Source organism: Fusarium solani (assembly GCF_023522795.1).
Source record: "Fusarium solani strain SB1 chromosome Unknown bctg00000010, whole genome shotgun sequence".
Lineage (NCBI taxonomy): Eukaryota > Fungi > Ascomycota > Sordariomycetes > Hypocreales > Nectriaceae > Fusarium > Fusarium solani.
This window is the reverse complement of record NW_027072147.1, coordinates 1,988,821-2,003,126: the sequence shown is the minus strand read 5'-3', so window position 1 is coordinate 2,003,126 and position 14,306 is coordinate 1,988,821. Positions and strand designations below refer to the sequence as shown.

Below are 14,306 nucleotides of genomic sequence, written 5' to 3'. Positions count from 1 at the left end.
CTACTGACAAAAGTTGGGGAGACCTGGGGGTGAGAGACAAGGATCACAATCTGCCTGCAGGTAGGCATTTCGAATTGATACATTTCACAGGCCTTTTTAGCTTTGGATTGGAGCTCTAGCTTCGATTGCCACATGCAAGTGACCTCAAGGTTTCTGTTGCCTGACGCCATCGACGGTCCGAGTCTAGAGCGCCCGCGCGGGAGGAGAACGGGAGCTATGGATTGGATTGGACGGAGGGAGGGGGAGGGAACCTGAAGCTGCGGCGCCTAGAGACGTTGAAGACATGACATGACGCACTGAAAGTCGGCGGGAAAAGACACCAGACAGAGCTTCAAGGAGGGTATGGCACGGAGAAGAACCCTGTCCAGTCTCGTCAAGTCCGTCGGTCGGGTACCAGCTCCGCCATCTCCACCGCGCCATGGCCCATGGGCCTCCACCGAGTCGCCCGCAGTCGGGTCGTGGACGGGCACTTTTGCTGCAGCCGCAGGGGACGTTGGTGCGGAAGGAAATGCGTGACTCGCCATAGGGCTGAATGGCCCAGAGCACGCTATAGCACGGGCGCTGAAACATGTCCTGAGAGATGAGATTGAGGATGGATGGATGGATGGGCCTCTTTCTCGGCAGTCATCCATCATTCATTCCCTCCACTCACCTTGAACATGTAAGACGCGCCAGGGACGGGGACGGAGCGACGGAGCATCAGTACAGCATGTCTAATGTCGGCCCAATGGACAATGCAACTTGGATGTCAACATTGGATCCACGTTGAGTTGTCTCTTGAGATCTGTCGATGCAGATGGACCCAGACTTGCCAGACCCGGCCCAGATGCATTACCTCGCGAGACAACAACAACAACAACAGCAGCAGCAGCAGCAAAAACGGCCCCCACCCCAGCTGATCGTCCTCGTTGTGCCAGGATGGGTCCATCCATCCATGATGGAGGGGCAGTCTGCAGAGAGCCCTTCCGGCTGCCTCGCCGGGCTGAGGCTGGAGGAACAGGGTCCCTGTCTCTAGGCGTCAAGGCGACCAAGCTTATTGGGTCATGGTCGCACTTTTGCTGGGTCATCGAGTCCTTTTTCCTTCATGCTTCCTTCATCCTCGTATTATATGACGTTCCCCCTCCCTCGCCCTTATTCATTCAGCTTCAGACCCGGTAACGGATCCTTCTTGGTGGTCGCAGCAATCCACCTCATCTGATAAGCAGCAACAACAGCTACTCAGCCTTTATAATCCCCTTCTATCCCTGCGCCTTCAAATCCTCTTGCTTACTGAGGGCAATGCTCTAGCCCCCAATGATGTCTTCCTCCACCGTCTTCTCGGCGAGGCGCAGGCCGACTCCGGGAGACTCTGACGATACCGACATGAGCACACCGCGCTCTGCTCCCGGGAAACGGATTCCGAGTTCAGAGTGGGAGAAGAAGAGGCCCATCATCACCCGCCTGTATCAGGAGGAGAAGCGCCCGCTCAAAGAGGTCATGGAGATCCTCCAGCGTGAACACGGCTTCACCGCGACGTGCGTCAACGCCTTCTTTCCTTGCTTGCTTGCTTCTACGTGACCCTCATCGGCCGGGTCTTGCTTGCTATTCTATCCGTACTCACGGTAAATTGCATTGGATTGACTGGCTGACCTCCCTTCCAGCGTCAAGATGTACAAGTCGAGGATATGGAAGTGGGGGCTCGACAAGAAGCTCAAGAGCGACGAGGTCCTGGCCATCCTCATCATCAAGACGGAGCGAGATGCCCAAGGCAAGGCCTCCGAGTTCACCATCCGAGGTCAAAAGGTCGATCTCGACAACATTAATCGCTACATCCGACGGAATCCAGGACTGGTAGCTCGCTTCCGTGCTGGCGAGCTGCCCAACGTCAATACTCACATAGAGGTCAACTGCCGAACACCATCACCCGCCCCGAGCCCGTCATTACCACCGCCTCCGGAGACGCTCCGCGTCGAGCAGGTCCTGGGCCTGTTTAGAAATTACGTCGATGCGTCCTTTTCCAGCGGCGCCTGGAAACACGAACACAACGTCTACTGCGTCAGCCGGAAATCGACGGACCAGGGCGAAGAGCTATTCGAGCGCGTCATAACACTATTTAGCCTCGTCAACCGATCCATGATGCGGTATGACGATGTATCCATCACACAGGTCCTGAGCCCGGCCTTTGAGTCACTCAGGGTGTTGATAGGCTCAGAGAGCCCCATCTTTGTCGTTCGCACAATCTGCCTCGTATGGTACCTCAATCGACATCACCAAAAGGACCTCACCAAGCTCGTCATGAGCTACGTCGCTGGAATGGTGCCCGTCATTCTCGGTCAAAACAACCCAATGTCCCGGATATGGCAGATTCTAGGATCCCAAGAGTTCTCGGAATTCTACGAGCTTGCGACACGACTCTACGCTTCCCTCGTGCCAGACCTGGAGGAACGAATAGGACCAGCAAATTTATTGACTACAACATTATACGGCGACCATATTGACTGTCTGGTCAGCAACAACAAAGAGGCCGAGTCATTAGAAGTGGCCACGCGATATCGAGCAAAGATGGATGCGACTGGGAAACGTCACAGCTGGCTATCCGAGATTGCGATTACCCAAACCACCATCCAGTGCACAGTGAAGAGCGCTGAAGGCAGGAATGACGAGGCCATTCAATGCCTCCAGACCCTCAAAGAATACGACATGGACGATGACCAACAGGCAGTGGTGGACATCCAGCTGGGCAACTACAGCTACCGCATGGGAGACCTTCCCTCTGCTGTCCACTGGTACCGAGAAGCAATGCGACTCCTAGGCACACCCGACGGGGACGAGCGCTTACTCGAGACATGCCTCGCCAACCTAGAGACGGCACTGCACAAGCAGGGGGACCTTGAGGAGGCGCGGCGGTTACATCACTATCGCCTGGGCCGATTATCATCATTCGCAAAGGACTCGAGCACCTTTGCAAGCCTCCCCTACCCAATGGACAAGACCAACGACCAGCCCGAGGTATCTACCGCTTTGCTCAGCCCCCTCGACGGTTCCAGCTGCTCCGGTCAGCAGACCCCTGATTGGTTATGGGGCCAGGGTGACGCGGTACCAAATGGGAGACCTCTAATAAGCTTGACCTGATGCTTGCAGCTTACATAGCTAGCCAGCTCGCTTCGCTTGCGTGGCCCGCTTATTCATCACATATTACAACATGTTGTTTTGAAAGAAATTCATGGATTTTCTTCGACGAGGCGATTTACCCTGTTTTTCTTGTATATACTTGGGGCGGCTGTTGAAGCCGTGACGCGACCACGAACGGATTATTATGTATTACGCCAAGGAAACACGACCATCCCGAACAGGGACGAAGAGAAACACGAAAGGTCAGCAAACACACGGATGAGAGAACAAAAAAGAGAGCGTTGGGGAACCTACACAGCCACAGAGCTGAAAGGAAAATACGGACCAGAGGATCAACATGGCCCCTGCGTGAAGGAGGCTTTGATTCCTCAGCTTTGGACTAAAGAGGCATCATATTGCGGTCCTGTATTTTTTGCCACTTGTTCTCTTGTTTGAAGGAATCGGACCGTTGTCTGCAAGAGAGCGGACAGGAGAGAGATTAGACAGATGCCGTGGTCGAATAATGACTTTGAATTGTCTATTTTGAGATGTGTCGATGGATCCTTTGGTGTCGTGATTCGCCTGACTGACGGAGGATGATCTCCAAAGGTACTCTTCTCATGCAGGTAGAGAGGTGTAGTTGCCGACTGAACACGAGGTTGGTCACCAATTGAGACGACATGTATTTATGCTGCCATCTTGTAAGCCGCACATGCGTCTTGCAGCACGCGACCGTACTGCTGGATGGTCTGAGGTGTTCCTGACGAAGCTGGTCTGTCGGGTCAGGCTTGGAGAGGGGCGTGTGGCCGTGGTACGCGTTCAAGACATAACGGTTATAACCAGGGTAGAAGAGTTATAACCAAGACACGATGGTTATCACTCAGGTATAGCAGTTATAACATAGTCGTGACTGGGCATCAAGACTATAACCTTGGCTTATTAGGTTATAACCCGGACGCGACGGTGATGACCAAGATGCGGTGGTTATTACTAAGATATGGCAGTTATGAAGCATGCTGATAGTAACCTAGCTATCACTGAGGCCTTTGCGATGTTTTATAGCATGGGGGCCAGCGCCAGAATATACTAATAGCTGGATTCTTTGTCAATGTGACCGATGCCCTCTCGAGAGCCGTCATGATACTTCACAACGATGAATGAGACATGGCGCTTATAACCGAAGTGCCGTGGTTATAACCCAAACATTGTAGTTATAACAAAGACGAGACGGTTATGTAGAAGGTGTGGTAGTTACAACCAGGCCTGTTGGTTATAACGAGCGCAAGCACGAGAAGCGTATCGCATTGTACCAAGTTAATTGCCAATAGGATGTTGACGATTGTGCTTTTGCTACTGTGCTCAACAAACTCTCCATCTCTGAGAAGAGAAGCGCCCAGCTCAATAGTATCTTGAGGGCGTGTTACCGTCTCTGCTTGATGGAATCGTCCATCACCCCTTTCCCTGCCCCTTGATTTGACTTGGGGTTGTTCCGAACACACAATTGACCCATCCTTATACATCTCGCAGCGAGTCTCACAAGTAACCTGAAAGTGAGATTGAGCCCAGAGTCTCGATGGCACCTGTATGGCTTAGTCCTCGTTCTTGGATTCCACCATAAGTCAGCCTTGAGATTGAGTCGTGATTGCCGTGAGCTCAGTCGCGTTCCTTCTCATGGAGACGGAGAACGTGTGCAACACAGCAACCAAGAACATCGTCTTTCATTCTCGTCTCAAGGCCGCATCGTAACACCAAATAATTAACTCTTTGCGCTTCCTCTAGAGATCTAACACGGGCGGACTGCCTTGAAACACAGCGTCACGCAGGATGCCCAAAGTAGATCAACTCGCATATCGACCATGCCATCTGTGCAACTACCCAGATACTAATGTCCACTAGACTCAAGGGCTGGTGTAGTATTGTGAGAGTTGATCCTCCTCTCACAGAGACGGAGTGCTGGACATAATAACCATGCATTCGTGGTGCGCAAAAAACAAGCATCATATCAATGCAGTACAGCAACCAGATATGTAGGTACCTACGTATAAATCCATGGCAGGGACGCCAATCCTCGACTCTGGCTCCTTATCGCGATCATTTTATAAGATGGCTGAATCGGTAGAGCCGAGTTCTGTGCCTTGCTGGGGACAATAGGTGTGACAGCTGACGAGAAGTAGTTCGTGGACAGTAAACAGCCTACTTCTTGCGGGATGATGCTGTAGCATATGCACACGGTCTTTATTCCTTATGAGGTGAGCAAACCCAAGCTTTATGTCACGCGAATGGAAACGACAGTCTAGCCCGCCGTCGGGTCACTCAAGCTCATACTTGTAAGCTTGATGGCAGTTCGGAACGGGTCTAGATCGGCTTATTAAACTCGTCAAGTGTGAATGGCACGCTTCCCAAACGGCGACGGCAAGAGACGGATTGCATAAACGAACATCTTGACACTTGTAGCCAGAAGAACTACTGACCCATTTCTAGATGTGCATCAGGACTTGGACGCTGTCACTATTGAGACACGAACTAATCACGGTCATTTCGGGAGCAATGTCTTCTCTAGAGGTAATTGTCACGAGTGAAGCAGGTTTCTGCATGATTAGGTTGCGGAAGGCTGCATGATCACCGTATACTTGCGCATCATATAGTGGAGGCATAGTTAGGAAGCCTGCCATTATCAAGGCTCGGCGCAACCGAAGAGCCCCAATTGATGAGATTGATAAGAAGCCAAGATTGAGATCGAGGTTTATCTGTGGCGGGAGGGTGAGACATTCCATGCTGAGGCTTGCACGTTAGACGCCGCTAATCGAGACCAAGCCGTCCGAGTCACACAAGACGTGATGGCGAGGTTGGGGTTTGTCAATCCGGGATATCAAGCTATTAACAGCAAGATCTCTCGGCCTATCCGGAAGACCAGGATGCGACGCTTTCTAGCTGGACAGTTTACGAGTATCGGCCTAACAGTGTCAGTTACACTTCGAGCCGTCCCATCACCAGCCTCCAGATTAGCCTTTGGCATCGGCGACATGTCAAGACAAGCTAGCCAATGTTTATTCAAGACGGTGCCGACTATCCAAGACAATGTCACGGGGTTTAGCACATGATGCCACCCTTCAGCATGTCTTTTGCCTGAAGTGAGATGTGTGCATCGAAGTGGTGAGCCAATGAAGTCGCCGGATGGGCCATGTGGTCGAGGTAGAGGACAAGATGCAGTGCCCAGCAGGCTTCGAAGGCGCCAAAAAAGAGTTTTCTGCCATGCGGGAAAAGATGGGAAGGGATGAGCGCTCGGTGACGCGAGTGGTTTGGCGGGATCTTGTTTCTTTGTGTTGCAGCGTGAAGCACTTGACGGCCGACCATGCATGCCATGATGCGATCCATACCCCGGCTTCGCTTGGCAGCAGAAGTATTGATTGCCGCTCAAGGCAATAGTCACGATACGGCCCGCGGAGTCCGTATCTGGGCATAAATGAATGTTACTGCCCAATTGGGATTTCCTGCCTGCCAGGGTGAGGTTGTCCCGAGACCCCAGCCGGGACGGGAGTCGGGGAGGCCGGAGGGCCGGAGCGGAAGGCACGGGAGATTGACGGCGATGACATCGGCGGCAGAGACGGCACATGATGATTTCTGTGCCTGGGGGCATCAACGTCATCAACAGCGACCAGTCAGCAAGATTGGAAAAAAAAAAAACAGAGAGTGAAGACGATCGCAGGACGCGCAGGAATGGAGCAGGGAAGCCCGCCGCGGGTGGGCGATTGTAGGGCTCCTAGTGGCCCGCCCTGGTGGGCTTGGGTGCAGCGGCAGTCAGTGGGCTGCGGTGGGGATGGGGAGAGAGGGAGGGGCCGAGATGATGCATTTCTGGCCCAGAGGGACGGGTTTGGGAGGGCAGGGGTTTGAGAGTTGGAGAAAAAAAAAACAAAGGGGGAGAGGGAACAAGGTAGTATTGAGTTGGGGGAACATTCAACTCTAGCTTTGTGAGAGTCCACCAAGACTCTAAGATATTACCTATGATGTTCCCTCTTTGCCGCAGCAACTCGGTTGCATAGCGCTCAGTTTGTGCGTTCCAGATGTGAAGCCGGGCGTGTTTCGCTTGATAATGGATCTGGGACCGGACCCCCAGCAATTGGGCTTCGGGATGCCACAATGGGACAAGGGCCATGGATCGAATGGTTGGATTGGATGGGATGGTTGGATCCATTGGTGGTGCAGGTGCAGGTGTAACGAAGCAAGAGGGCCAAGCAATGGAACCGACGTTACCTGCAACCTACCTTGCCTTGCCTTGCAGGAGATGGACAGACAGACAGACAGTCATAAAGACTCACTCGTTCAACGGGACAAGAAATGACAGTGTTCCGCCCTACCTTGGATGACAACCTTGGCGAAACGAGACCCAAGACTTGTCCCTTGTCCGTGTCTTTGTCGCCGACCGAGTCCATCAGAGTAGAAAGTAGCATTCATGTTGGTCGTCTTTGTGTGTGCGTGCGCATAGCATCCCTCATCGCATGCGCGTGCGGGAAGCTTGATGCCGCCCCATGATGACAAGGTTAATATCTCGAGCCTCTCTCCGTCCCCCCGCGCAACAACGTTTCCATGAATCATTCATTCATTTCCATCGAGAATCAATTAATCGACAGAGTCCTTGGGTCTCGCAGATAAAGACGAAAGAGACACCTCACGCGCCGCCCAAGGAAATTACACCCCGTCCATGCACGGCACAGCGTGACCATCTTTTTTCCTCCTGGCCCTCCTGGGTCTCTCCTTTGGCGCTGCTGCTCTCGCCCATCAACACGCCACGCCCAGCGAAACATACCATCTCGTCTCGGGCCACCTCGTCTCGTAGAGGGACGACCACATCGCAAATTGTCCCTGCACGAGACCATTTCCGCATTACATTCCCCATCGTTGCCCAGTTCTACAGCGCATCGCATCTTCCTTGCCCTGGGGTACCTGACATCCTCCCCCTGGCTTGCTTTTGTTTTGGGGGTGTACCCTTCTGTGAAGCCGTTCACAGCTGAGCAACCACCCGTTTCTCCGCTTTCTCGTTTCCGAACAAATTACTTTAATCTTCTTTCCCTTTCCCTTCCTCTAATTATTCCCTTATCGCACTCAACGCCTCAGGCAGTTTTTCCCACACTCAACGCCAAGTCTTGCTCAAGGTTCGCGTCCAGCACAAACTCAACTTGCCTCTCCCGCTCCTTCCCCCCCCCCCAACCAACCACCAACCGTCTTGGCTCCCTCCAGTCAGGACACAACAACAGCAGCTTGTACGTACAGAAGCCGAGGCAGGTACCATCCTCGCCTCGCCAGGCGTGCAAGGGTACCAAACTATCGAGTCGGACGGCCCCAGTTTTTCCGCCCGCCGTCGCAACTTACAAGGGAAGGAACCACTGAAGGGTCACTAGAGGTCAGTCGCTGGAGGTCATTTGGAAGGAAAGAGTGGACTCGGCATCGTTCCAGGTTCGGGGCACGAAAGACCAGACGGCAAGAGTCACAGCTGGCTGGAGAGAAAAAGGGAAGGACCCGCCCGATAGTGCAGTCGCGCCCTTGCTCCTGCCTACAGCCAGCCAGCCTACTACCTACCTACAGATACTATTGCTACTGCCAGAGTCTAGTCTAACCCAAAGGCTTGGACCCACGATCCCATCTCATCCAACCATCCTTGATCTCTACTCGACCAACGACGTCGATCTTGGCTTCTTCTTCCCCTTTGGCTTCTCCTCTTCTCTCTCTTTCTTCTCCCACCCACTTTCGCTCTCTTCTGAGCGACTGCCACACGGAGCCCGCTTCACATCCTCTCCTCTCACCCTCCAGCCATCCTCTCTTCGATCGATTCGCCTCTCATGTTCGCGTTATAGAAGAGCCCTCGGTCGATTTCTCTTCTCCCTCTCCTTCTTCCCTCCCTCCTTCGTCTCGCCAACCATCGACGTACCCATACGCCACGCCATTCCTTCGCACTTGTGCTCCCTTGGCCCAACACTAGCGGTTTCCTTGTGCCAAGGTACGTCAGTGTAACTGCTCCCGACTGACTGGAGAGGCCTTGATATCAAGACTCGTCACCCCACCTCGACTCAGATAACCGAGTCCATCCTCTGTCCCTAGGTTCCCCTTCTTGGAAAGAGGCTAATCCCGTCACTCACACCATAGTCGGCTTCTCGAAACCTCTCACCCCGACGACGACTGCTTGACTGCGGCCTCGTCTGTCCCGCTTGACCTTTGCCTGGTTCCAAGCGACTCCGACGACCCGACGCCCACCGCGGAGCCATGAACACGCCCTACGCCCCCCGAAATACGACGGCCCTGCCCATCGACACCAACAACCGCGACTCTTCAGACAACTCGCATCGGGGCCGTGATGCCTTGAGGTCTCGCCCTATCCCCGTTCCCGTCTCTGCTCCCGCTCCCGCTGCCGCCTCCCTTGCGCCCGCCTCCCGTCGTCACGACCACGCATATGCCGTGCTGTCCACTAGTCCTTTGGCTTCCTTTACGCTCCCAGATGTATCTGTCACAACGCCGCCTCTCGCCCACTTCCGTGCCAATACAATAGCGCCATCTCCCCCGATCCAGCAGGGCGAACTGCCGCCCCCTCAGCTCGCTGCCTTGACTCCAGACTTCTCTTCACCCGCTGCCAGACGCTCTCATAGTCCTCTGGGATCACTACGCATCTCAACAGACTTTCCTGCTTTTCCTTCAACCCCAACCAGACGCGAATCTTTCAATGGCAACGGTAGCTCGTCCTCGCGTGGTTCTTTGACGCTGAACCACAGGGCTTCGGCCAGTAGCTTGCGCCCCATCTCAAGAACACCGAGCCTCAAACAGGCCTTGGCCAATAGTATCGGCACCGCCAGTGGGACCAGCAGCTTGGTTCCCAGCCCTATTATATCTGCCATGGGCGACGTCACTCCGCTCCCGAGTCCCCTGATGTCGGGCGACTCCCCTGGACCCTGGAAGAGGCTGAGCGCGGGTTCTGCGTCACCTCCGCAGCTCCGCCTCAAAAGTGTCGGAGAAGGCTCTGTCCTCGTCACCAGCAACGGCGAATCCATCGACGCCGCCCTTGCCAACGGCGCCAAGCGTAAAATCTACTCGACTCTTGAGCCCGGTGAGCATGTACCGACACAGACCACGACCAGCCAACCCCGACACCCTCATACTCGAAACCGAAGTGTCAGTGAATACATCCCTGACCCTATGGGTATCCCCAAGAGACAAATTTCTGTATCTGGAACCCACCCTAAGATTGAAGCTTCGGAACATCCTCTTGAACCTCATATCCGCCGAGAGCTCAACCTCGCCCAGTCTCGTGGCCTCACACCTTCTGTTGCTCAACCACCCACTCCTCCCCCGAGCGAGTCCTCGCGAGACTCTGCCGATGGCACCAGCAAGCCTAAAGGGCCCAGTTTCGAATACTTCGAGGCCTTTGGGCGTCAGGATAGGAAGCGTCGTCGATGGAGGGCTGTACGACTACTTGGCCAAGGAACCTTTAGTAGGGTCATGTTGGCCACAAGTCAGATAGAACCTGACGAGGATTCTCCCGAAGTCGACCATGGACGGCTTACACCGAAACCCGAGCAGAGCCTTGACCGCAAGACACTAGTTGCTGTCAAGGTGTGTGAGCATGGGCCCAAGGGCGGCGCCAGCGAAGAGCGGGTTGAGATGAGCCTGAAGCGGGAGCTCGAGATTATGCAATCGATCCACCATCCCTCTCTGGTCGACCTCAAGGCTTGGAGCATTGAACCTACGCGGGCAATTCTCGTCTTGAGCTACTGCCCTGGAGGCGATCTCTTTGATGTTGCGACCACCCATCGCTCCGTCCTCAAGGAACCGCTGATGCGGAGAATCTTTGCCGAGTTGGTTGGCGCTGTGAGCTATCTTCACGAAAGGAGAATTGTGCACAGAGATATCAAGCTCGAGAGTAGGTTCCCCAACCCATGATATGAGATGCAATGACCAAAACTCACATACTTCCAGATGTGCTTGTGAACCTCACTCCTTCTGAACTCGCAGATCCATCAATTGACTGGGCGACTTATCCTCACTCAGTTGTCATCCTAACCGATCTGGGCCTCTCACGACGTATTGCCGACGATGAGAAGCTCGAAACCCGATGCGGATCCGACGACTACGCAGCACCCGAAGTTATCATGGGCCAGCCCTACGACGGGCGAGCAACTGATGCTTGGTCCCTCGGAGTACTGCTCTACGCTCTCCTCGAGGCTCGACTACCCTTTGATCCCCATCCAGGTATGAGTGACGCGCACCGCATGCGCAGCCGCACCAGCCACCGCATCGCCAGGGTTGAGTGGCGATGGGTGGAGTACGCTGGAGACGACACTGACCACGATGGTGACGAGGCCAAGTTCAAGGAGAAGGGTCTCTTGGGCGCTATGGAGATTACGGAAGGATTGTTGAAGCGAGCGAGGGGCCGATGGACCGTCGAAAAGGTGGCTAAGACGGCCTGGGTTCAGGACGCGATCAAGGTGGAAGGCGGATTGCGGTTCAGGGAAGAGAAAGACGGCGAAGAAGTGGCCTAACTGAACCCGAATCGCTCCTCCACACCAATATCGACGTTGTTGTTAACCTCGATAGCCCTCGACTTTCGCTTCGACTTCTAACCGTTCTACTCACTTCATACACCCCTTCTTTGTCGAGTTGACCGTTGCTATGAGCCGGATTCTCTCGCTTTTACACTTGACTTGCAACTTGTTTCGAAACACCTTACACGAAAGACCAAAGACGAAAGATGTGGAAGAGGTTCCATGGATCCCGGAATTGGTACGACAGCCGCCTCCAGCAACGAAGACACGGCGGCAAACACGGGGTTTCTTTGTCAATGAATACACGACGGGACAAGGGGACACGGAATAACGGATAACCGGGGAAAGATAACGTAGCGGCAAAGGACTGGGATACGGTGTTGCCGGTTGGTTTGGTTCGATTTGGTTCATGCATGCATGGGTTACTTGTGATTACGGTTTGATTTGATTCGGTTTGTGCTCGTGTAGTTTTAGCTTGTTGCTGCGCTCCCTTCCCTTCCTTTCTTCCTCCTTCTCACTTCTTTTTCTTGTGTGGCTACTTACTTCCTTCGTTTCTTCTCCTTTTCTTGTTCACATCAACTCGTATCATACCACACGTAAGCTTCTGGGAGTAGAAAAAGGTTATACCAAAAATGGATAGACAAGGTGTTTGAGCTTCTTTCATATCTGTTTTATATGTTCAGGCTGCATGTCGGCTTTTCATTCATATGTTTCTTTTTATTCTCTTGTCTTCTTTTTTGCTCCCTTCACTTCTACACATCCCCCGTTCTTCTCTTCTCTAACTTCTTTCGCTTCTACAGCCTTTTGGGGGAAGGCTCACTTGTTATTCGATGCATGTTCTCTGGCCTAGGTTTGGGGGGTTTTGGGTGGGTTGCTATGATTGGAGATGTTGATGCTTGGTGTATGCTGTATGCTATATGCCGTGTAGGATATCGTGAAATCGATCAAGATGCCAGAAGATGTCCCATTCATTGACTGAACAGACTTTCAGACGAGTCATGATTAGGGATCTGCAATGTGGTATTTGTCTGAGTCGATGGCACTGCCTCGCAACCAACCTTAATTCGACCTCGAGATGGCTGGGCGGATTGGTTGTTGGCTCACTCGCATTTCGAGTTAACAGTGTCGATCTCTTTGATAACCAACCAACTGGAGGTGCCAAGCGGTGAGTCGCGAGTTGTGCTTGATTGGCCTCGTTGGCCTCGGAATCCCACGCCTCGACCGCTCTCGTCAGCAAACCAAACTCAACTGCCGAGATCACACTATCGAGCACAGCACAATATGTATGTCAGAGCGGGCTTACAATAGAAAAAGAAAAGGAACGGACCTGCAGCAATCGTCAGCCGGAGTGATGTCACAAAAGATATATCCCGATCCGAAGACCGGCCATGTCTCAGCTCGCCCGCCTGCCGGTCTGGCAGTGCAGCGAGTGTGGGCTGTGGCTGGCCTCATCTGCTCATCTCAGCCTTGGCGGAACTGGCCAACGACAAGTCTCCTCCTTCACATGACGCAGCTGCAAGAGCCGCCTGTGGCGCTCGGGAATCTGACGAGCTGATGAGCCCACTGAAATGACGAGTTGCCGCTCTGTCAAAGGGGGAACGGAACTGCGGCGCCATCTCCGCGGTTCAGAGGGCAGAGAGGCAGGGCAGGGGTTGCCGGCATCAGAGCTGCTGCTTGTGACATGGACCTCTCTACTGAGACAGGAAAACGGCGCCATCCATGGGGCAGTGACCTGAATCGGCGGCGGCACATGGAGCTTTATCCAGCGGCATTGCATAGCATCCGCCTCATGTTGGTACTCAGCTCAGCATGGATAAGACAAAGGGCATTCATTGTCTTGCAGCGTCCGTCGGTATTTATGGCCGCTATTCTATCGTCGATTCGGCCGCTCACTCGGCCGAGTCTCGCCCCGGGACCTGACCGTTGTTGGATCAGGGGTTTGGCCCAAGGGTGGGTTGTTGGCAGCGATCATGGAACGTTCCATTCTGATAACGTGGGAACAACCTTAACAACCTGCCTACCCAAGCGCGCAGTCAGCTGTGATTTGCTGCAGCCCCCCCGTCGCTCGCTTATCATGTCTGTAGGTATTTCTCATTTGGGGAGGACGTTGTGCTCGTAATCGTAGAGTTCGTGTTGACATATGTAGGGCATCCGTCGATTAGGCCGCCGGCCGTCTCAGGTTTGGAACTAGTAGACCAGACCATGGACAATGCCCATGGGCTTCGGTCTGCTCGGAGCCCATTGCCCTATTCGAACGGCAATTCTCTACTTCATCTCAACCCCAAGTGAAGCCAAAAGACACTTGGACCATCGGCGAGAGCCGGCTTGGTTACAGGGCAGAGTCAAGAAAGAGCCGGGTCTCACAAAACCCCCACATGGCTCTGTCCATTCTGTGATCCAGCCGCTGGGCTCCTTGGCAGCTGCTCGCTCGTAAATGTCATGTTGACATGGGAAGAGAAAGGTTAATAACTCTAACCCGCCGTTTGCGCCTAGCTCTGCTCCATGAATAGAAGCAGCCATCATAGCAGCCCTGCTATTGCGGAAGAGCCGACTCAACTTCTTCCATCACAAGCAGCCGACGCCAGTGACGGACCACGGACGACAAGACCGAGGCGTGGCCTCAGAAACAGCCGGTCGACATAGCGTGGCGGCGCCACGGCCGAACGCCTCTCAAGCAGCGGGGGATCAGCG

General features: G+C 53.8%; 2 protein-coding genes across 2 annotated transcripts; both read left to right on the top strand.

Annotated features, from left to right (window-relative positions):
* Positions 1-1,293: 1,293 nt before the first annotated feature.
* Positions 1,294-3,111, top strand: MRS44_014688 (uncharacterized protein; the record flags this gene model as incomplete). The annotated part of the gene is made up of 2 exons (XM_046278844.2): positions 1,294-1,514; positions 1,641-3,111. The coding sequence occupies 2 exons, from the start codon at positions 1,294-1,296 to the stop codon at positions 3,109-3,111; spliced, it is 1,692 nt and encodes a 563-aa protein (XP_046127780.2).
* A 6,234-nt stretch (positions 3,112-9,345) lies between these two features.
* Positions 9,346-11,612, top strand: MRS44_014687 (uncharacterized protein; the record flags this gene model as incomplete). Its single annotated transcript, XM_046284658.2, has 2 exons — positions 9,346-10,993; positions 11,050-11,612. 2 exons carry the CDS (start codon positions 9,346-9,348, stop codon positions 11,610-11,612), a joined length of 2,211 nt encoding a protein of 736 aa, XP_046127778.1.
* Positions 11,613-14,306: the final 2,694 nt, after the last annotated feature.